This window comes from Acyrthosiphon pisum, chromosome A2 (assembly GCF_005508785.2).
Source record: "Acyrthosiphon pisum isolate AL4f chromosome A2, pea_aphid_22Mar2018_4r6ur, whole genome shotgun sequence".
In the NCBI taxonomy this organism is placed as follows: domain Eukaryota; kingdom Metazoa; phylum Arthropoda; class Insecta; order Hemiptera; family Aphididae; genus Acyrthosiphon; species Acyrthosiphon pisum.
This window is the reverse complement of record NC_042495.1, coordinates 5,454,747-5,477,344: the sequence shown is the minus strand read 5'-3', so window position 1 is coordinate 5,477,344 and position 22,598 is coordinate 5,454,747. Positions and strand designations below refer to the sequence as shown.

The 22,598-nt window shown below is 28.6% G+C and overlaps 3 protein-coding genes across 5 annotated transcripts; 2 read left to right on the top strand and 1 right to left on the bottom strand.

Annotated features, from left to right (window-relative positions):
• Nucleotides 1–876: 876 nt before the first annotated feature.
• Nucleotides 877–11,516, top strand: LOC100167977 (protein kinase C and casein kinase substrate in neurons protein 1). 2 transcript variants are annotated; one of them, XM_003242998.3, is made up of 9 exons: nt 877–1,465; nt 7,831–8,209; nt 8,373–8,561; nt 8,647–8,873; nt 8,946–9,066; nt 9,265–9,378; nt 9,557–9,687; nt 10,017–10,195; nt 10,290–11,516. In XM_003242998.3, exons 2-9 carry the CDS (start codon nt 7,847–7,849, stop codon nt 10,397–10,399), a joined length of 1,434 nt encoding a protein of 477 aa, XP_003243046.1. In that variant the 5' UTR covers nt 877–1,465; nt 7,831–7,846; the 3' UTR covers nt 10,400–11,516. The 2 variants fall into 2 exon arrangements, with proteins under 2 accessions (XP_003243046.1, XP_029346865.1); XM_029491005.1 differs by lacking the exon at nt 9,265–9,378.
• Nucleotides 11,517–14,960: 3,444 nt separating this feature from the next.
• On the bottom strand, nt 14,961–21,445 carry Pex16 (peroxisomal biogenesis factor 16). The gene is made up of 6 exons (NM_001163109.1): nt 21,209–21,445; nt 20,878–21,148; nt 17,557–17,720; nt 17,365–17,468; nt 15,487–15,590; nt 14,961–15,398 (listed from the first exon to the last, which is right to left on the bottom strand). The coding sequence occupies exons 1-6, from the start codon at nt 21,333–21,335 to the stop codon at nt 15,152–15,154; spliced, it is 1,017 nt and encodes a 338-aa protein (NP_001156581.1). The 5' UTR covers nt 21,336–21,445; the 3' UTR covers nt 14,961–15,151.
• On the top strand, nt 19,411–20,685 carry LOC100159092 (mpv17-like protein 2). 2 transcript variants are annotated; one of them, XM_008182616.3, is made up of 4 exons: nt 19,411–19,558; nt 19,686–19,879; nt 19,940–20,274; nt 20,341–20,685. In XM_008182616.3, exons 2-4 carry the CDS (start codon nt 19,807–19,809, stop codon nt 20,473–20,475), a joined length of 543 nt encoding a protein of 180 aa, XP_008180838.1. In that variant the 5' UTR covers nt 19,411–19,558; nt 19,686–19,806; the 3' UTR covers nt 20,476–20,685. The 2 variants fall into 2 exon arrangements, with proteins under 2 accessions (XP_008180838.1, XP_029345362.1); XM_029489502.1 differs by lacking the exon at nt 19,411–19,558 and having other exon boundaries at nt 19,565–19,879.
• Nucleotides 21,446–22,598: the final 1,153 nt, after the last annotated feature.

The following is a 22,598-nucleotide window of genomic DNA, read 5'->3' as shown; positions in this document are numbered from 1 at the left end:
AAAACAAGGTCCCACATAAATAGGTTATGATATCTAAATTACTTTATTCACTATTCACAATAATATCATCAAATATACTTAAACGATTAATAGTAATATCATAGGCTGACTGACCATCTTCACTCAGAATCGTTTTTTTTATTCAATGATATAATATCATTGAATATAAATTTAACACCATCCAAACAGTGACCCACTTGTAACCTACTGTACAGCAGAGCGAAATCCACTTGCCCACCTTTTTTTTGTTTTGTTAAGGGATTCTACCTATTGTTTTTACCTTTTAAATAATATTTGGTATCTTCGGTTTTTTGTGAGCAATTTTTCTCCTCAAAAAATAGACCAAATAGTTTCATCAGTTGTGTATCTTATCTCGTCGGTAGGCGCGCTGTAGCACATGTTGTGCAAAAGATATTTTAGAGGTCAATATGACAATATTAAATTTTTTCATGTTTTCATATAAGTTCTGAAAATATATATGGTATCAATAGTAGCATTTACTTTTTTAACTAATTTACCAATAATACCTAAGGATATTATAGTAAGTACCCGTATATATTTTTATGTTTGAAATGGGAGTGGTGTTATCTATGATATTTTATTATAACTTGTAAATTATTGTAATATTGTTCCCATTAGTAAGAAATTCATTTTAATGGTAGAATATTCCTAAGGTTTTTCCAAGGTTTGGGTTTAAAGGAAAATGTTCTCAGATATAGATTCCTCATATAGATATAGCCAATAGCCATAAAGATAAAATATAAACCATCTAGTTCACATGTTTACAAGTCCATCGGTAGATGGCGCGCGCGATTGGCAAAGACGTCGGAGCCAAATCGGCCGGCAGAGCAAGAATGAAGGAAATGAAAATGTTTTAAAAAATACCTCCGTACCGCGCGAACGTGTCCACGCATCGTCATCTGGCCGCCGCCCGTTCGTTCTGTGTCGGCACTACTCGGCGTCACCACAGTCGGACCGGTACGGCCGTCGTCGTGCTTCGAACGTTGGATTTTATATCATTATTATAGTAAATACCTACTAATATATTGTAATTTGTAATAATTATTATTTATTGTAACCGCCGACGGTTTTTTTTTCTTCGTTGTGCCGAGCGTGTTGGGTGCCGGATTTCGCCGTTTTTGACAGTGAAAAGAAATAATGTGTTAAAAATTACAGTAGGTAAATATGTTAATAACAATGCCATAAAATAACATGATATGCCGTGACGACGTGAGGAAGTCCCCCACACCTGTGCCATGTCAATAATATTGATAACGGATTGATAAAGAAGAGGGTCTATCGGAACGTCAAATATTTTTATGACCGTTTTATTGTCGTGCGGAGAGTCGTGTTGTTGCCGAGTGAAATATAATCCCCGATCGGCCGTCCCTGATCCCTGAAGCTGGACAGTCGGCCCGTCCGCACAGCCACCACGGTCATCGCTCAACGACGCTTTGCGCACCAGGTAATAATGATAATATTCACCTGCGAAATTATCTGCTGTCCGGAAACCAGCTAGGTACTAATAATTTATTTCGATATATCTTAATATCTACCGAACACGATATTCGCCACTGTGTAATTTATTAACGAGTGCGGAGACACGATTTCGGTGCAAAACTAGGTGTGCGAACCAACTACTATGAATATTGTATATAGGTAGGTTGTTTTTTTTTCGCGACCCACCAACGCGATAACGATTTATTATCGAATATACCTGGCTACCGATTTATGGCTGGAAAACATAAAAAAATGCAATTGGCTCGAAACTCCGAAATAGTACTGTCTAATTGTTAGTTTCGGTTGGCGAAAGAATACTATTTGTTGATAAAAAAGTATCCTATCGATAAATACCTGAGATTTTATTTTTAATCTATGTATACATTTCACATCAATCTATTTAAAATTCATATTAAGGAAATGGCAGAGACAATTGATAAGGCGTTTATAGAAACATAATAAGTAAAGTACCGCTAAAATAAAGTTAACATTTAAAAGTTATTAAATAAAATATTAGTAGGTAACATATTATAAAAATAAGACCAATAGTATTTTTTTTGTCATCCTTGTCACTTTTACCTATACTTAATCTTTATGAGGTAAGAACCGAAAAAATTTAGCCAAAATATTAGGTATTCAATTTGGCGCATTAAAGATTACTAGTTGTAGAAAATCTTCATAGAACACTGAAATACAATATTATGTACTGCCCTTTTGAGAATATATTTTAGTAGGTGTAACTGTAAGTAATTGGATTGCTCGTTTGATTATGAATACTTTCTATTTCTTTTACCTGAAAACCTATGCGCTATTCTATTTGCACTGTTGCTCCATTTTGTAAATTAACAATATTCTTTGATACACTGTGTCTAGTAATTAATTTAAAAGATCAAAGGTATTTATTTGTAGATTCTATACTGTTATTCATTACCTATATGATTAGGTATATAGAAGTTTTATTTCATTAATACTCGATTAATACTGATTATGATTGTGCTATTGTTACAGATTTATATTATCTTCACTATTTTACTTCTTAGGGCCGTTCTTACAATGTCCAGTTAAGTGTTGATTAATACTAACCAACTGATAACAGATTTTTATTACCAACAGAATTTGGCCGGTTAGCTTTAAACCGACATTGTAAGAACAGCCCTTAGAATATGATATAATATAACTATTCAACTTGTTGTGCATTACTTAATAATAATATTAAATATTAGGACTTTACTTAGTTAAATTTAGGTTAATATAAAGCAGATAGGTTATGTTGTAATATGTACTTATTCTATTACTTTTACATTTTAAATAAAATCTTTTTTTTGTGTGGAATATATTTGTCAGTTAGGTACTTACTTCTAAATCAAATTTAACTTTAATTACATTAGAATGTATGCATAGGTGTACTATAAGCAAACAAATGAAGTATTACTAAATAGGATTGTATAAAGAAAACGATGCACTTTGTTTGTAGTATAGATAGTATAATATTTGTTTTTAATGTTTAACCTTATAATTGATTGAAATACCCATTTTTATAGTATTGTACCTAGGCAGTGTGATGTATACTTTACAAACTAATTTGGAATTTTATTGGAGAAAACAACAACCTGTTTACTTGTACATTGTATTTAATTATTATTGTTATGGTGAACCTGGATTAATATTAATAATATGTAGTTTGTGCAAACTATTCTCTATCAAACAAAAATTATAGGTAGCCATTTTATTAAATATTATATAGGTACCTAAATATAATTAATGTTGAATTTAAATAATAAAAAATATACATAATTTATTGCCTAGTATCTATCTAGAAAATATTATATTGTTTAAACCAAACATATAGGCATTAATTGTACTTATATCTATGATTTATGAATCTATTAAGATTGATTTCCTGTACAATTATGATAATTAATACATTGCTTGAATATTAAATAAAATGATTAAAGATCAAACCAAATCCTCGACCAAATCTTAATTGATTCAATTTTAATAACTGTTACCTAGTAAATAACAAATAAATTAAATTAGGTACCTACTTTACTGTTTTATTTTTTTAATAATTAGTTTTAATTAACTATTTAACATTTAACTAAACATATAATGTCAGTTTTATTTCTATTATATTTAAAATTTAAATAATCGCTATTATGTGTATGCTTTTTAAAACAATCAATAAGGTCAAACAATGGATTGTAAAAAAAGAAGACCTACAAAACTCTTGCCATTTAAAAAAGGTATCCCATATTAACAGTTGACTTGTGTAAGAGTGTAAGACCATACTTAAAGTTCCTAGACTGATAAAAAAAATAATGTATACAACTGCCATATCACATTAACCCTAGTTGTTTATATTATCCATTGCTGATGACTTAGTGTCTTACTCTAAATATTATAGGTAGTCATTGAAACAAAAATGAACATTGTTATAAGTAATTACTAATTAGTATCTTGGTACCTACCAATATAGTTATTAACATTAATGCAATATCATCAATAAATTGATCTGTATTAGCACGTTTTTTTTTTATACATTGATATAAGAAGAGGCCTCTTCATACACACTAGACTGGGTGTGGCCTAGAGGGTCAAGGACCAAATATGCTGCAAGCTAATCAACATTCCATTGAGGATCATATATGATCATATTCTTCCTAAAATACTATTGATGCTATCCAATGCCTAATAAATTAAACATTTATTTAATTAACCAGTAGTTTATATTAATTATTATTTATTATATTTACCTAGGAAAATACTATTTATTTATGCTTAGTTAATATTTATGACTATTTATTATTAAGTAATCACCTAAAATAATTATTTCAATATTAAGACACATATGTTAGTTGTTTTTAATAATTTACTGGATTTAAATTAAATAAAAACATAAGTTCAAATTTTCACTCTAAAAAAACTGATATTTTATGCCTAAAATTAGAATAAATATATAATATGTTAATATAAATTCATAATGCCATGACTTAGGTATGAATCATAGGCTCATGTGTATAGAATTTAGTTTATTAATTTTCGGTGATCCCAAGACCAAAAATATAATTAAATTTTTTAATCAATAGTTTTTAACGTTTTTGTAATTACACTTACAAATTTCATCGTTTTCATATTTTTGAATAATATATATAACTGTTATATTATATATTACAGCATTGTTTGATTCACTAAACGTTTCAATTAGGGTTAATGTAATTTATAAGGTATCTAATTATTATTTTTACTCTCGCCTATTACAAATTCAGAATTACGATTTCAATCCCCCTACTTTTGTAATCATGAAAACTGAAAAGTACGCGTTGTTAGTTGTTACATAACATATGATTATAATTTATTAATAATTTTAATTATGTTGGAGAAAATCGATTTATTATTTACATTTTTTGATTCTTACAGTTGAAGACAATTATTATGTTAGTTCTACTTATCTAATTATATTATTGTCGTGATATTTTTTACTGTTTATAGATTTCCATAAACAAATGGTTTTATCTTTCGTAGAAATGTAATTTTTATTTGTAAATCAGAAAAAATACTTTTTAATACGCAGATAGTCTTTGCACGAATTGAACTTATTATTATTAATTAGTAATGTCAATTTTTATTTTTATTTTTCATAATTTGACTTTAATATTTTGAACTTTGTTTTAGTATAGGTTTTACTCTACATTTACAATTTACCTAATTATGATGTTGGCATTGGTTGTTTTTTTTTTAGAATTTTAAAATAAGTATTTTTAATTCTGCTATTAAAGGCGAAAATTCATTATAAATCTAAAAATCTATGTTTACACTGGAAGGATAATTTATTCTATCGTACTACGTTTACATTTCCGTTATAATTTATATTTTATTATGAATTATGATTTAGGTATATATTTGTATAGTGCTGGTATCCTTTATTACTATTTCGTATTATATTTAACAACGGTATGTTTGTTTTCTCACGGTGCATTCCATTCCGTTGAGTTTCCTAAATGTCTATCTGACGAGTTAACGATGCAAACTAATTAAATTTATTCGAATTCAACGGGAAAATATATATTGAGTTTTAATTATTATGTTACGAAATGTAATGTTTTATTCTTCGAGGCTCGATTATATTCCTATAATATATAATTTAGGTACTAATGTACTATAGAGTATATAGATACATATATTTTCCGAACTATGATCATCATGGAAGTCTAATTTATATTAATTGCCTTATAGATAAGTGATAACAAACTTAAACGGCAACATCGTTTATAAAATCCGTTTAAAATATTATATTGAAAAGCGTTGGTCCATGGTCGTCATTGTATTATTTTTATCCATTGACAATAAACTGAATCCTTTTACGTATTTTATTAACCTATATTACGACTGTAATATAAACATACATGTATGTATAATGTATATTTGTATTACATAACATTTAATAACTCAGTTTTCGCAAGAGTTATAATATGCTTGTGTACATCCCATTAATATTTAACACTGACCTACGTAAATGAACCGGAATATAAATAATGCCTCCCTCTTAGTGGCTATGGGCTTACTGGGCAGTTCTCCGTATGCTAATTTATACTAGCAAATACACAAATAAAATAATTTTTCATAAACTTGTTATTTAAATAGCTGTTATTGCACCTATGTGCTATAGCTATAGATACCCAATAATACTAAGTAGGAATGTAGGATGATAATGATTTTTCGACTAGAACAAAGTTTTAATTTATTCACGAATTGACAATTGTGTAAAATATAGGTGCGCATACTGTAATAATCGAATAACTGTATAAGTATTAAGTACTAGTAGTAGGTGGCGTCACGTACAGTTTGTAAATTATACATTTAGCCCACTATTATAATGTTCTAGTGCTGCAGCATTACGAGTACCTACCAACACATAATCAAGTATCGCATAGCACGCATATCGCATAGACAGTATCTAAATTGGCTGTAAAACTATTTTTTTTTAAATTGATTATTATATTATAAGAGATGTTTTGTCGTTTGAGTTTATTTTTTATACTTTCGCGGGTATCTTAGTTGTTGGTGCTAAATGGCGAATGCTTATACGTACGTTATAAGTCATAATAGATACGCTTATTGTTTATTTAAAAACCGAACCCTGGCGTTCAAATTGCAACGTGATACCTATTTTATATGTTTAAACACGCTTATGTACATAATATTTATAGTATGTGCCAGTGTCGAGTATACGTGCATTACACGACGTCATATATAGATAGGTAACCTCCCGTTTGTCCGGTCGTGAACGTTGATATCGTATCTAATAGTATTAAATATTAGGTAACAAAAAAAATAAAAAATAAATTAACTTAATATTCTCGCGCCGTTCAATATTATATTAAAAACATATCAGTAATATCATAGAGTTACAGTCTTTATTATTATATTGTGTTCGTCCTACCGCAATGTTTCGGACGACGTAGTTTTCGCGTGTGGCGGGGATGAATGAATAGAATGGGAATATACGCGATCACAATATTTTGTTGGATGGATTTCGTGCGGAGAAAAGCTACCGTACCCGTACGGCATAATAATATTAACGGTCCAATTGCCAAATGACATCATTCGTCATGATGATGAATGATGATGATATTGTATTATGCACTTAGTACTTATGTATTACCGTTTACTATACACGATAGAGGGAAATACGATTTGTTACTTTAGCCAGCCGCACGGCCAAGAATATTTTAACACACGTGTATCAATAATGAATAATACTGATTTATTTAAGGCGTTCGTTAAAACTAGATATTACATTATGTTATTATGTGCTATACTGTTGTAAAACGAACCTCGAAAAGTCGTTGTACCTATAGTATATTATAGAAGTTATTTAGTTATCTCTTAGGTTAATATATTTCCATGTTTTTTTTTTTTTAATCGTTCCTAAAAGTATAGTAATAAAATTCGAGCACAAACAATAAAAAAAAATTATCTTCGACAGAAAAAACAACGTATAACACTTGATAAACTGGATAAATATTTAAAACAATTTAAAATTTAAAATTAATAATTTCACTTTGAATACAACAGCTATAATTTATTTGCCCCACTTAGGTAATCATTAAAACTTTGTATTTAAATTTGTAATGTTTATAAAATGTATCATTATAAGTGGTTATTAATTGCATAATTGTTTATCCATTGTTGTATACATGTGTGTAGTATGTTCTTTGGAAAAAATTAATTTTATAATGATGTAACTACTGATGACTCCTATCAGTTTTAAGTACCCCGAATCATATGTTATTCAGATAATGCTTTAATTAAAACTATTATTGTGTCTAGGTAAATATCAGTAAAAATGTCACATCACAGTGATGACAATATGTTAATAGCAAGTAGTGATTCGTTTTGGGAACCTGGCAATCATAAACGCACCACTAAACGTATCGAAGATGGCTATCGGTTATGTAATGATCTTATTACCCTCATACAAGAACGATCAGATATCGAAAAAGCATATTCCAAGAGCTTAAAAGGGTGGTCCAAGAAATGGAATGAAATTATTGAAAAAGGTCCTGAATATGGAACAACAGAAGCAGCTTGGAAAGGTGTGCTAGTTGAAGCAGATAGACTATGTGATTTACACATAAGAGTGAAAGACGACTTGTGTAATGATATAATGCAACAAGTAAAGACGTGGCAAAAAGACAATTATCATAAGGTATGCACATCAGTACATTTTTATTGCTTTATAGTTTATACTAAATATTTGGTTTTTCTACTTAATGATATTACTTATTAGTAATATTGACTTATACAAAAATAAAATGTGATAATTCTTTTTCATGCACTTTTACTAATTAAACTAATATTGTTTGCTTCAGACTGTTTTACACATAAAAGAACGAAAAGAAATGGAAGAATCATTTAAAAAAGCTCAAAAACCTTGGTGCAAACTATTGACCAAGGTTAACAAAACAAAAAATGAGTACCATATTGCATGTAAGGCAGAGAAATCAGCATCAAATCAAGAACGAAATGCATCCGCTGACAGTTCCTTATCTATGGATCAAGTAAAATTATAACTGTTGATAGCGCACTATTTTATTAGTTAATGTATTTAATTAAAACTTATAACCTAACTTTATAATTGTTTAGGTAAAAAAAATGCAAGACCGCGTAGCCAAATCGAAAGAAGAAGTGCAGAAAGCCAAAGAAAAGTATGAAATGGCTCTACAAGAATTAAATGCATACAATCCAAAATATATGGAAGATATGACAGTTGTATTTGACCGATGCCAAGAAACAGAAGCTAGAAGGTTACAGTTTTTTAAAGACACGCTATTTACAATACACAAGTGCCTAAATGTTTCTCAAGACCCTGTGTAAGATATTAATATTAACAAAATTATACTTATTTTGAATGAAAATCTTGATAATTTGTTTTTATTTATTAGATTGCCCCAGATTTATGAAGAGTTTTATCATACTATCAATAATGCCGATCACGAGAAAGATTTACGGTGGTGGTCAAATAACCACGGTGTCAATATGGCCATGAATTGGCCCTTATTTGAGGTTTGTAAAGTTACACAATAATTTGTTTTATTGTTTCGTTATTTTAACTGTAGAAAGCCATTTTTGATTTATTTACTAGATGTATATATATATATAATTTATTTTTGGTTTTGCCTTGATTTAATTTTTAATAATAATTGTAGTTAAGTCAAAAAACTAATTTGTGTGCATGTGTGTTGTCGTGTTATTCTTCTACAGGATTATATAGAAGAGTTCCGGGATATATCCAAGGGAAAAATCAAAGAATCTATACCTGCTGGAACAATAACATTAATCAATCAACGATCAGTCGGCGAAGATTTGCATGTAAATGTTAGTGTGCATTTTTTACATTTTTAGTTAACTTTTACATGTTAGTTAGAAAGATTGTTATTAGTGTATGAGACTAATCTTATATTATTTAAATCTTTGTTAATATTATTAACTTATTAGGTTTTTTTGTTATTATATTTGATTTATTCACATTTTTATTTATTTGTGATATTTTTAGGATTTGCATACAACTCATCCTAAGATAAATAGCAAAAAGCCAACTGTTGCGTTATCACGATCAAATGATAATACAGACGACCATAAGCAATCAACAGACAAATCAAATGGAACAAAATCACATCCGATAACGTGAGTTACTAAAATAAAAATATATTTCAGCTAAGCAAAACAACAATTATTATTCTTTGTAAATGACACCTAAATGTCGTGTCATTTAGATTCCTAATGAAGGGGCCGTGCACCGGACCTTACATACCTGTGTTAATCGGTAAGATCGATTACACATGTTCCATATTTCCTTTGTATTTAGAAATTCCTTTTAATTTGTAGTATAAATACATTTGAAAAACCTAATAATTTATGTAATCGATACAATTATATTTTTGTTTGATTAGATATAATTGTCCTAACTTTTCTTATTTATGTATTTATAACTATTTATTTTATATATTTTAAAGCAATGGAGCGTCCAATAGCCAAACACCAGACTCAAACCCATTTGAGGAGGAGGAATGGGATGAGGAAGAAGGAGTTGGTCCCGATGGTGCGCTTGTGGACAACGGTGAGCCCGGTGTACCTGTAAAAGCACTCTATGATTATGAGGGTGCCGAAGCAGATGAGCTCAGTTTCAAACAAGGTAAAAATAAATAATTTTAAGAACAGTTTGAATTTTGAATTGATTGTTTCATCAAAATAATCTAGTTGTAATAAAAATCAAATTTTAATTTTAGGAGAGTTATTTGAAAAATTAGAAGATGAAGATGAACAAGGCTGGTGCAAGGGACGCAAGGATGGCCGAGTTGGATTATACCCAGCCAATTATGTAGAATCAGTATCATAAACAGATTGATTAGTTTTAAATATCAAATAGTATGTATAATATATTTAAAAAAGAAAACAATAATGACGTATATGGACTTCTATGTATTGTCTGTTCCTCTGCCAAAAAAGATGTTGTGATCCAAATAATATTTTTGGAGTATGGTTGTTTTTAATTTAAATTGTTTGTTAATTTATATTTATTTAATGAAAAAAAGTTTATTGTTATATTGAGGGAACAATTATTGGTAGATAGAAACAGATATTTTTATTTTAAACAATTTTTTTTCTTAATACTCCATTAATTTAAATGATAATTTATTTACTGGCATTATCTACTCTATCAATTATAATATATTAGAGAAATGTGTAGATAGTTACATATTTACTTTAACAGCATTTAATTAAAATCAGTTATTAATTATTATTATTATTATTATTATTATTATTATTTACACAAAGGAGTGATCAACGTGTGTTGAGTATCTTAAGTATGTTCCAAATCATGATTTTTTAGATCAAATCAAAATCTGAATCAATACAATGAATAACTTGAATATGACAAACAATTTTACTTGATACTTTTTAGTATAATGCATAAGGAACAATTGAACAATTGAAAATGTTTAATTATTTTATTATTGAGCCAGATATAACATGTAGTTTAAAACATTAGTAAATAATTAACTTGATTTTCAATTAAATTATTTATTTCCATTTTATTATGTCACTAATTAAAATACAATAGTATTCCATTACTACAATAATGGGGTATGCTATTGTTATTTTCTGAATGGAAATGTATTATTATTAATAAATTGTTGTTAATTGTATTTTTTAAAGAAACATTTACTAATAATACTTATTAATTATTATTATACAAATATTAATTTGCCATTAGATTGTAAAAATAAATAAAAAATACTCTGTTAACTATTTAATATTTTTTTAGTTATGTTTTGTACATATAATATAATATAATATTATTAGCATTGGTTCATGTATGATCTATTTAATTCTAATTGATCAAATGTTGTTGCACGTGTTAATGTAAAATTAATTAAACGAGATACTAAATATGATTTAAGAAAGTCTCAAGATCAAAGACAAAATGTAATAAAAATGAATACTGAAAAAAATTACTGGCATTCTAAATTTCATACTATTAGTCAATGTTACATGCATTGGCTTTGGTGACTCCGCCCTTCCAGCCGACGCTAAGCAATCAAAACTGCTTATTTTAAATAACATTCACACACAAAAACTCTGTTCCTACAGGTAAAGGTACTCAGCATTTTGTATTAAATAATTTTGTGGTATCAGCAGTAGGTATGTTAGAGTCACAAACCGCCAATTCATTTGACATTGACTCTACTCGTTGTCGATGATGAATAATTATAATAAAGAACATGTAACTGATTTTTAAATTTTTTTTTTAAATGTGTTGTTAAGATCGGATCACATTTTGTCCTGGGTTCAAAAACATTATGTACTAACATATATCTTCAATGATTAATTAAAAAATTTGCTTCCCGATTGTATAAAATAAAAATATTGTTTTTGCTATATTTTTCTTTTAATTAGAAGTTATCTTATATTTTGTAGTGCTGTTCATATTTTACTTCATAATCAATAACTATTCAAAAATTTAACAAAATTCATTTTGAATGGTTTTCTCATAGCCAACTTAAATATTGAATATCATTTATTGATATTCAAACTTTTCTAAGCTAATTATTTAATTTTTAACATAATATGTACTAAATAATATATATCACTAATAGAGTGTTACACAAACGATAACAAAATATAAATCTGAGAACTTACAAAAAAAAAGGTTTTTTTTTTGCAGAATAAAATGTAAATTTGTATATATTTGTTTGAGTAAAGATGGACATAATATAATTTATTTTTCGATAATGTTTCTACACAGCGTAATTCAATAAATATTTTTAATATTATGTACTACATAATGTGTTAGTGTTTTTCGGTACATTGGTCTAATTAATCTTGAACTTGATTGATTGAATGACGACAATACATTATTAAAAACTGTTGTTGTTACATTAAGAAAAAAAAAATGAAATGTATACATTATTGGTATTTTATAATTTTTACTATGACCCATTAATTGTACAGATGGAAAATTAAATAACTGGCAACAATCATTAAGAGGACTTTGTACCCATGTGTGGTATCTTATACACAAGTAGTATAGCAATTCTACGTACCGGGTTCTGAGAGGCGGATTGGCAATTTTTTTTGGCCCAGTAAATATGAATCAAACTGGTCCTCGGTCGCCCTTGAACTGCAAATATACCTTCTTTTACTCCCCAAAAACGGTGTTTTATTGCTTTTTAACACGTCATACAATAAGGTGTTTCTTAATTTCCAATTTTAAAATTTGTTTGGTCTCCTCTAAATTAGTAAAATATTTAATAATTTAATAACTATGATTGTCTTGGGGTAGTCAGATAATGTTAAGCTGTTCCGAACTTGAACTTGAACAAAATACGTGTCACATTTTTTAATATTTATAGAAAATATTATATTTCTTGTCTTAATATATTTTTATACTACGTTATCTTTACCGTATAATAACACAATTTTATCCACAAATCACAATCATTAATTGGCTATTATAATGTATATGCTATGATTTTTTATTATTATTTTTTTTCTACCAACACATTTGTAATGCTTATTAGGTACCTATTGCATTAATATTTATTAATTTACATGTATTCACTATTATGATCTCAAAACATTTTAATATTATTTCTATACAAACTTTATAAGTAAAAACTTTTTTTCCCACCGTGGAGATTTCTTGATTGGCCTATCAATCTATCTTACTACAGTTTATTTATAGTTAATATTAGTGTCAAATTCACATATTATCAAATATGTAGGGGAAAAAATGAAACTGTGCCCGAACGAAGCGTTTTATTTCATATATTTATTTCAAATAAGTTATATGAATTTGTAAAAATACTGACAGCTTATAACTTATATTGAAATAAATATAATGTGAAATAAAACTCTTTGCTCGGGCATAGTTGATATTCTCTTCTACAAATTCGATAATAAGTAAATTTGTTCTAATATTAATAATAAATAAACTGTTATAAAAATCTGATATGTATATCATATTTTGCTATGCTACACTCATTTAGAGGTGGGCATTAACTTAACTAATGGGTAATTTGTCAATTACGTACTACATAGTTTATTTATTGACTTAAATTTATTATTTGTCAACTATAAACTTCTAACTTAACAATTTTGTGTTCATTTAACTTAACCTAATTATCTTCATAAACTTGCCAACTTTGCAGGGCATATACAACGCCTGTGGTTACAGTTATATCCCTCTTAATGATAAAAAATAAAATTTCATGATTACCACAGGAAGTAGCATGGTATATATTTTGCATGTGTACATGATTATCTGCTGAATTTAAATTTGCGATTTCTGTTTTATTCCGGGGTCATAGGTAACTTGAATTCTTTACTGTCCTCTATTATAATAAAAATATAATTTAATCAGTTCTAAATTTTAATTTTCTAGCAGGTCAGGCATATAATATTATACAAAAATAAATTTAGAAGGGTGAACATATTTCAAATTAATTAACAAATCATTCTTATGTACTCATGTCAACAGAAATTTTTTTTTGAAAACATTTAGTGAGATGAATGGGGAGGGGTGAACCTAAACCCACTCACTGTGCATGCCCAAAATAGATTATAAAATTGAATAACTTCAGCCTTTGAACTCTGTATAATATGTTGGTAATATAATTCAGTGCTTGAATTAAGAAAAAATAACGATGCAAAAGTTTAAAAAAAAAACGTGCGTGCTTGAATATTTAAACGTCTTATTGATTAGGTTATAAATAGAAGGGGTACGGATAAAATTCTTTTTAAAAAAAGAGCGAACCATACTTTTCAATTCAAGCACTGTCTATAATCTATGTTTATATTTTTTTACTCTAGTCTTTAATACACAATAGTTGAATGAAAATATGTAATAATTTACAAGATATTTTTGAAATCAAAGTTCTGGTTTATATATTATACACATACACATAATTTATAGGCTTGGTCAACTTATAGAACTTCATTTAATTCAAAATTCTATTATACCTCAAATTGATCTATTTTATTATATTATTATTAACTCATAGTACTATCTCTTTATAAACTGCTTCATAATTGCAAATTATTAATTGAGATATACTTAATATACATCTTAATTCATGTTTTCAAAAAATACATCTTTAGAATAACTAAAGTACAAATTATCATATTGGAATGTTTATTTTTAACTGGCCTATAGAAAATAACAGCTATATAATATATGGTAAAATTATATTGGGATTCATTTTTCTCACCTCGTTAATTTAATGAAGACTTTCAATAAATTATCTTAATCAATACATTGTTTGGTTTTTTCTAGTTTACATTTTTAAATGAGTAAAATATTATATAAGGCACTTGAACCCTGTCAATGAAAATAGTAGGTATATAATATATATAGTAAATAATTACAAAACTTAAATGAATAAATTACATCGTAATTGAGCATTTACTACAAAACATTTATATTGTAGTATATATAAAAAAAAATCACCGTATACAACAACACATACCATAACAATTATACCGATAAAAAAAAGATCAATAATTTAATAGTAACCCTCTAAACAATGTTTTTTCTTAATTTATAAAAATGTATAAAACCAAATAACATAAATTCCATAAATATGTGTTAGACAGACCAAAGGTAAAAATATGTTTCTTGCCATTGTTTCATGTATTCTAGGAAAGGCCGCATGAGTGGGCCAACCAACGGCACTGAGTTAACAAACCAGTGTAAGAATAAACGGATATGTTTTTCTGAATAGTTCTCGAAGAATGGTGATCTCACTAAATACATTACCAAATTTAGTGATCGTTTTGACAATACCAAACGTTGCTGAGGAGTGAGATTTTTGAAGGATTTTAATCGCTGCAGGCTAAAACATAAAACAAAAATAATTACAATTGAAATATTTCACTTAATGCAAATATTTTCAATTATTGTTCGGTTTACACAATTATTACCTAATGTATTCAATTGTTATGGAAATCAACCAAGGTTTCCATGATTTCTCTCCGAACACGCACATACTGCCCAAGTGAACAATTGGTTTCATTATGTACATTGTCTGAAATAATAAAACGTTTAAAACCTTTAGAGACTCCGAGCAAATGGTGTAGAGTATTTTTTTTTAATTTTAAATTAACCTGATATACTAGTTAATAATTCATAAAAAAAAAAAAAAACAATTTCAATGTTTAAAAGAAACAATTTAGTGGTTGAAAATATATTAAACAGTAAAAATTGCAGGGTATAAAAAGAGTATTACTAGGCATTCTGTACACGTGAGTTATATCAAACTTAAAGTATGATTTAATTTGCATTGTACATTCGTACATATTAATTTATTTTAGTGTTACCCTTAACTAAGTTGTACTAAAAGAATTACCAAAGATGTTAGTTACTGATTTGGATGTCTATTTTTTTATTTTTTTAATCAATAATATTATTTATTTTATTTTATAACTATTAAAAGTTTATGCTAATTGTGAATATTTTAAGTATAAACCTTCAATTACAAATTTCATATATTATGTACTTGTATATTTATTTATATAAGCGTACACAGAACTCGGTTATGTCTGAGAGCACAGATATAGATAATAAATCTGTGTCTGAAAGTGTGATTATTATAATTTTTTAATTTTCACTTTTGTGTACCAAGTTAATATACACAAAATTAGTTTGAATGTTAAATTATTTCAGGTTTCTTATATTATCTTGGTGTAGAATAATGGTATATTATTATTTTATATTGAATCCAGTCAGTAGCGTATTTATGCGGGTATCTGAAATGGCTTTAATTTGAGCAAATCTTGAGGCCTGTTATAAATAAAATAAAATTCTTATACATTAATTTAAGTCCAGCTTAAGCTTTGGCTTAAGTTGCCTATGAAATATAATTATATTATATTTTATGACAAATAAGTAGCTTATTTTTTGAGATTGACACTTGAAATTCAATCAAAAAGGGAAAGAATTTAAATGAGAATAATGATAAAAAAAATTATTACAAGTCACACATCGTAATTTTGCAAATTTATTTTTATAAAATTATTTTTAAATTTCTATTATTTGTTTTTTTTTTTTTATGCATATTAAAGGCCCATTCAAGATGGTAAAACAGACTCCCCCAAAGACCTAAAAACTTTGTGGTGGATATGTTTTTTCCAAAAATTAGTTGAATATACCATGTTACTTATAAAAAAATAAATTATAAAATATTCTTAGAAATAGAAGCTGACTTTGCTTAGAAATCAGTTTTGTGTCTTATGATTTAATTAAAATTCAACACATCATTATGCTTAACTACTCAATGACAAGGTACACTCGACACCTATTATACATCACAGTGAGGTCTGTAGTTTCATTTATAAAAATGATACTATTTTATTTTTAATATTATCAATAATTTTTTATTAATTTTTAACATACGTGGAAATAAAATAATTTCAACAGGTATGATCTGCTCAGTAGTTCCCAAACATTTTAACGCCTTTATTGAATTAATATTTTCCAATTACGCCCATTCTTTTTTTCATAATATACTTAATTAATTTAAAATTTTTAAATACATTTTTAATATTGTCGCATAACTTATTATAGGTTATTTGTACATTTTAGGCATAATTGTGAATTTATTTTATATAATTTTGCATGTTTTGGTGTATAATTTCCTACTTTTTAATGCACAATGAATATTTTGAATTAAATTCCTAGAATTTATTTTAATTCATTATAATCACAGCCCCAATACTAATTTTAACAAGGCCCCGCAGATTTTTGAAGTAGGTATAATGATTTAAAATTGTAATATATTAATCATGTGATGTGTATCGAACCTCCGCTACAATGTGTCTGTCGCTCAGAGTTCCGCTGGGAATGCCGCCGCTGAGCCTGTCTGCCCTCGGAGGAGCTTCCCACGTGCGCCGGTTCATCGGAGGAGCTGAAAATGCAAATGGAAAACGGTTAAGTACTAAGAATATGAGAAATAATAATAATTTAATTTTACAACGCGTATATTGTTGTATTACCATGGTCCAGTTTGCGAAGGGTTCGTCCCGACGGTAAGGTTATGACTCCGTCGAGAGCATCGTTACATTTGAGGCCCACAGATTTCCGATCCAAAGGCTGTATTGGGGGAGATTCGAGTATGTGGAGTTTGTGCACGTGCAACAGGTACAAACGCGCCATACATCTGTAAAATTAGTCGTCGCAATACAATAAAACGTAGGTATACAAAAAATAGTATTTTTATTACCTACTTAATTTTTAATTATTTTTCTATTTATCATGTACAATTGTACCTTTTACCATTTAACACAAATTGCAGACATAATAATTTGTTCCGACAATGGCGTATTTACGGGGTAAGCGGTCCATGGGTTCCTCCATAAATACCTATCTAAACATCTAATATATCTATTAATATATTCTGTAACGGAGCCCCTCACTTAAATGCGCTTGGAAAATTAGCTGGATTCCCTCCATGAAAAATTCCTAAACACGCCAGTGTTTTCCGATGTAATAATAATAATAATAATATAGTTTAATTAGGAATTCAGGTACCTATGAGGTACCTTGCCTAACTATTACTGTATCATTTCAACGTTTCCATTGACATTTCACAATGAAACGCTGCCATGCCGGTAAAGGTGTACAAATATATAATATTAGGCATTTGAATTTTGGGCTATCCGTTTTTTTTTTTTTTAGTGCTAACTATGAGCCGAAATGCCCAAAACGGCACTACTTGCCTCAATGGCGTGTATCATAAAAAAAATTGGTGTTGCTCAAATAATTTTAGGAGACCTACCCCTCATAATACTGTTATACCGACCTATAAAATGATCTATTTTTTCATCTATTGATACCCACCCACCCATATTTAAGGTGTTGCCCGAGCAACACTTGGACCCTATGTTGCACGCCACTGACTTGCCTAATTAGCCCAGGCGCCCACGGAAAGTCAGAAATCTATTTCGGGCAGGATGGGGGAATTTAGAAATGATAACACACATATTTAAAATTATAACATTATATAGTATCATATTTTTGCAAAAAAATTTTTTTTTTTTTTAGGGGGGGGGGGGGTTTGAACCACAGCAATTCTCTATAAAGTATAAGGGCTCGCAGCTTAGTGATTTTCCATGTACCGTACACTACTATATATAGTGAGATCAATAGCTAAATCGCTAATTGAGATCATTATAAATAAAGGATTAGCCAATGCTGACTATTACCGGTTAAGTTTAATTGAGCTCGATTTTGACAGGAGAGCGGTATGATTTAAAAATGGCAGATTACAGCTGCTGATATCGTAACAATCAACAAAATACTATTATGCAGTAGGTAAGTTTAATACGTATATCAATAACATACTATGAACTGCAAAACGACAAATTATAATTATAGGTATAAAGTAGGGACCTACCTAATATCAAGTCAAATTTTAAGCCATCGTTGACATTTCTATGAAAGTTAAATTAAATAGGCTAAGCACTAAGACATATTTAAATAATATGCAGTACCTGGGTATGTACATGAATTGAACAATATGTTAGGCGTGAGTCTATGAGCGAATATATTATTATCGAGTAGATACGAATATTCATATTTGGTAGGTACATCAGTGATACGTTAATATAGGTATATTATAATGCATACCTAGTGGTTAGTGGTAGTTATGAATAACTGAGGATCTTCCAAAAATAATTTATTTTGAATTTGTAATTACACAAATAAGACATTATGACGAAAATAATATTATATAATAATAATCACCTTACCACCCCCACGTGGCCACGTCACGTGTCGATCACAATCATAACAGTGTTGTTTTGGGTTACAAACAGTAATATAACAATCTCATTCGGAACGCTCTGTACACAATACGCGCTGACAACGTTTTTTAGATAAGACGATAAAATTTAATCAACCGGTTAGAAACTTACCTACCAACAAGTTGCAATCAGAACAGTTTTGAATACTATTAACACCGTGAATACTGAATTTATTATGATTAATAGGCATTAGGTAAGTTATCGAATTAAAATTGGTGGTCACCATCTCTGGTAACAATCTATTACATATTCATACATTGTTTTAATGAACTAAATCAAAAAATTGGAAAACTACAAATGTTTAACATTGATCTGTACAGGCTATTAAAATCGTAAGCAAATAGGACATTGATCAAACTAAACATAACGCAGTGAAAACTAACAGTAATCAGTTTCGACTTGGTAGAATACAAACCATACAGCCTACTAAAAACACTAAAAATGGCATCTTTTTTTAAGTGGTACAGATTTTACAGCCACACATATCCAATACGGACCAACCTCGTTCAAACAGGTATGTAACCAGTCTAGAACTGTGTATAAATATAATTATTATGCTCATTACATATTTAAGGTCTATTGTTTGGTTTTGGTGATTTAATGGCTCAAAGCGCAGTAGAAAAGCGCAAACCTGATGAAATCGATTGGTTACGTACGGTTCGCTATGCATCTATTGGGTGTGCGGTTGGACCTACACTAACTATGTGGTACAAAACGTTGGACAGATTAGGAACTAAAAACACAATACCAATAGTAGCGAAAAAAATATTAGTCGACCAAATGATTGCATCGCCAATTATTAATGGAGCTGTAATGATTATGAGTAGAGTGTTCAGTGGAGACAAATGGCCACAAATACAAAATAAACTAGAAGATAACTATGTAAAAGTCATGCTTACTAGTTACTTGGTAAAAACGTTAAATATAATTTTTATTTTTATATTAACTAATATGAACTACAATTTTTTTTTATAGATTTGGCCAGCTGTACAGACATTTAATTTCACTATTGTTCCACAACAGTACAGGGTCTTAACAGTACAAATAGTGTCATTAGCTTGGAATACATACCTTTCATTTATGAGTGTTGGTGGTGAAAAATCAAAATAATCATAATATTAAAAAATATATACAAAAGCACTTAGGGGTGTATAATATTGTTTATAAATTAAAATTACTAAGTTTATATTTTATATCATTTGTTATTTGAAATATATATTTTTAATGTGAATCTAAAATTATCTTAATATGGAAAACTATGAAGAGGAAGTTGTAATGTAATCATCTATGTTATTAATAAAATTAATTGATTCTTTAATATTTTTTGTGTACAAGTTTAATTGAATTATGCATTTATGAATATGAAATAATTTCAATATAAACTATGCAGCTAGGAACTCCGCGCCTACAGAAAACCTTAAGAATCATATAAATATAATTAATCGTAGACCTTATTTCATAACCTAATTCAAAGAGGTGAATAAAAAGAAAGCTTAATAATTGAATAATTACTTTACGGTCTGCAAAAGTACAATAATAATCCATCTTCCTTTGGTGCCCCATAATTTTTTAGCGGATATTTCTACAAAAACTTCAACATAATCCACCGTGGTAATGAAACGCTTGATATTTTCGGAGCTAAATATTTTTTTCTTTCCTTTATTGTTGACAGTTACAGAGTTAGGTTTGGCAGTACTTAATATAATTTGATCATTAAATAACATCATGAAGTTGGACATGGAATATATGAGCTCGGATAGTAATGTCGAGTTGTTGATTCGACCTGCAAATACGCGCTAATCTATAGTGAATAATTGGATTATATTATTTATAAGTAAAATACCAGCTAAAAAGTATGATATCCACTTTATTGAAGCTTCTAGATCTGTTGTTCGTTCTGGATGTGCACTGACCCAGTTCACGTAATGTTTATATAGTACTCTTAACGTAGGTATAGATAAATTTTCCATTTTATTTTGTTTTAACGTTCAGCAGACGATAATACTGGCGAAAAATTTAATCAGCAAAAACGAAAGAATGTAACTCAATGTACAAATTGTGTATTGTACATTTTTTGAATATATTTGGTTGACGTTGTTGATAATATATTACGTGCGTGAAGTTAGCAAGAGACCCAACAATTGATAAGAGAATTCTGATAACGCCATTAGCCGATTGGTACGATGAGTTGCCTATTGTGTGCCCCTAACTCAAATTACACACATCCATAGAAATCCTGGACCAATAGATACCCAAGATAAGTTTATAAAATAAATTACACGGGGTGTCACCAATGGGCAACTTCCCCCTCCTGTAAATCAATCCCCATCACATTTACTTATTGTATAACATGTAAATACAGATTGTAAACATTATGTTTTGTTCAAAAATAAAAAATAAATAAAATAAATATTATTATTAAACATATTATAAATCATGTTAAAGCTAACAATATTAAATTTTTTAAAAGTGAGTAAATAAGTTAAAAAAATATAATGATTATTCATCTTATGAATAACGGTTTATTAGTATTTATTCAACTTGCAAACCTAGGTACTTAATATAAAATATGTACCTATGCTAAAATAAAGTTAGTTCTTTTTATTTATGAAAATATTAAATGTTATGTTTCATTGTAAGTTATAAGTGTAACTTGCATAAATATAATATGAAATTTCCAGCTGTATACAATAATTTTGTATTTATCCCTATATTATTAGTTAATAATTGAATATTTCATTAAAATGTAATGAATTTTATTGTATTGTAAAGATTATGGGTATGATTGCAGTTTAGTTCTCCCTCGCCATTTTGAATTTTTATCGAAACTTATGTAACTCGTCGAGTTAAGAACGATGGTGCAATCAGAATTTGTTGCACACACTTAGTTTCGAAGTTATGGCCTTCCAAAATGTTCGATTTTACGTTTATACGCATGCCCGCAACACTACTATAATGTCACGCGGAGGACCTCGAGTTTGGCGACTGGAGCCACTATATATACTTATTTCATTTTAACTGACCATCGAGTCCACTTGGGGAGGTGTTGCATACCAAATCCAGGGATATTTTCGTTTTTAATTGTCTGAGCGAGTCACTCCGCTCAGTGACTCGGTGCAACAAAAATGGTCCTCTGCGCGGCATTATAGTAGTGTGGCGGGCATGCGTATAAACCACAGATATAAAATACTAGATAGCTAACAAGACATCGAACATTGAAGTTATCTGCCATA

Coding starts and splice junctions, on each gene's coding strand:
- LOC100167977 (XM_003242998.3), top strand. CDS start 7,847: ATGTCACATCACAGTGATGACAATATGTTAATAGCAAGTAGTGATTCG. Junction 8,210..8,372: donor AAAAAGACAATTATCATAAG/GTATGCACATCA, acceptor TGTTTGCTTCAG/ACTGTTTTACACATAAAAGA. Junction 8,562..8,646: donor GTTCCTTATCTATGGATCAA/GTAAAATTATAA, acceptor ATAATTGTTTAG/GTAAAAAAAATGCAAGACCG.
- LOC100159092 (XM_008182616.3), top strand. CDS start 19,807: ATGGCATCTTTTTTTAAGTGGTACAGATTTTACAGCCACACATATCCA. Junction 19,880..19,939: donor GACCAACCTCGTTCAAACAG/GTATGTAACCAG, acceptor TACATATTTAAG/GTCTATTGTTTGGTTTTGGT. Junction 20,275..20,340: donor TCATGCTTACTAGTTACTTG/GTAAAAACGTTA, acceptor TTTTTTTTATAG/ATTTGGCCAGCTGTACAGAC.
- Pex16 (NM_001163109.1), bottom strand. CDS start 21,335: ATGGAAAATTTATCTATACCTACGTTAAGAGTACTATATAAACATTAC. Junction 15,591..17,364: donor ACAGACACATTGTAGCGGAG/GTTCGATACACA, acceptor TTATTATTTCAG/ACAATGTACATAATGAAACC. Junction 15,399..15,486: donor ATAACAATTGAATACATTAG/GTAATAATTGTG, acceptor TTTATGTTTTAG/CCTGCAGCGATTAAAATCCT.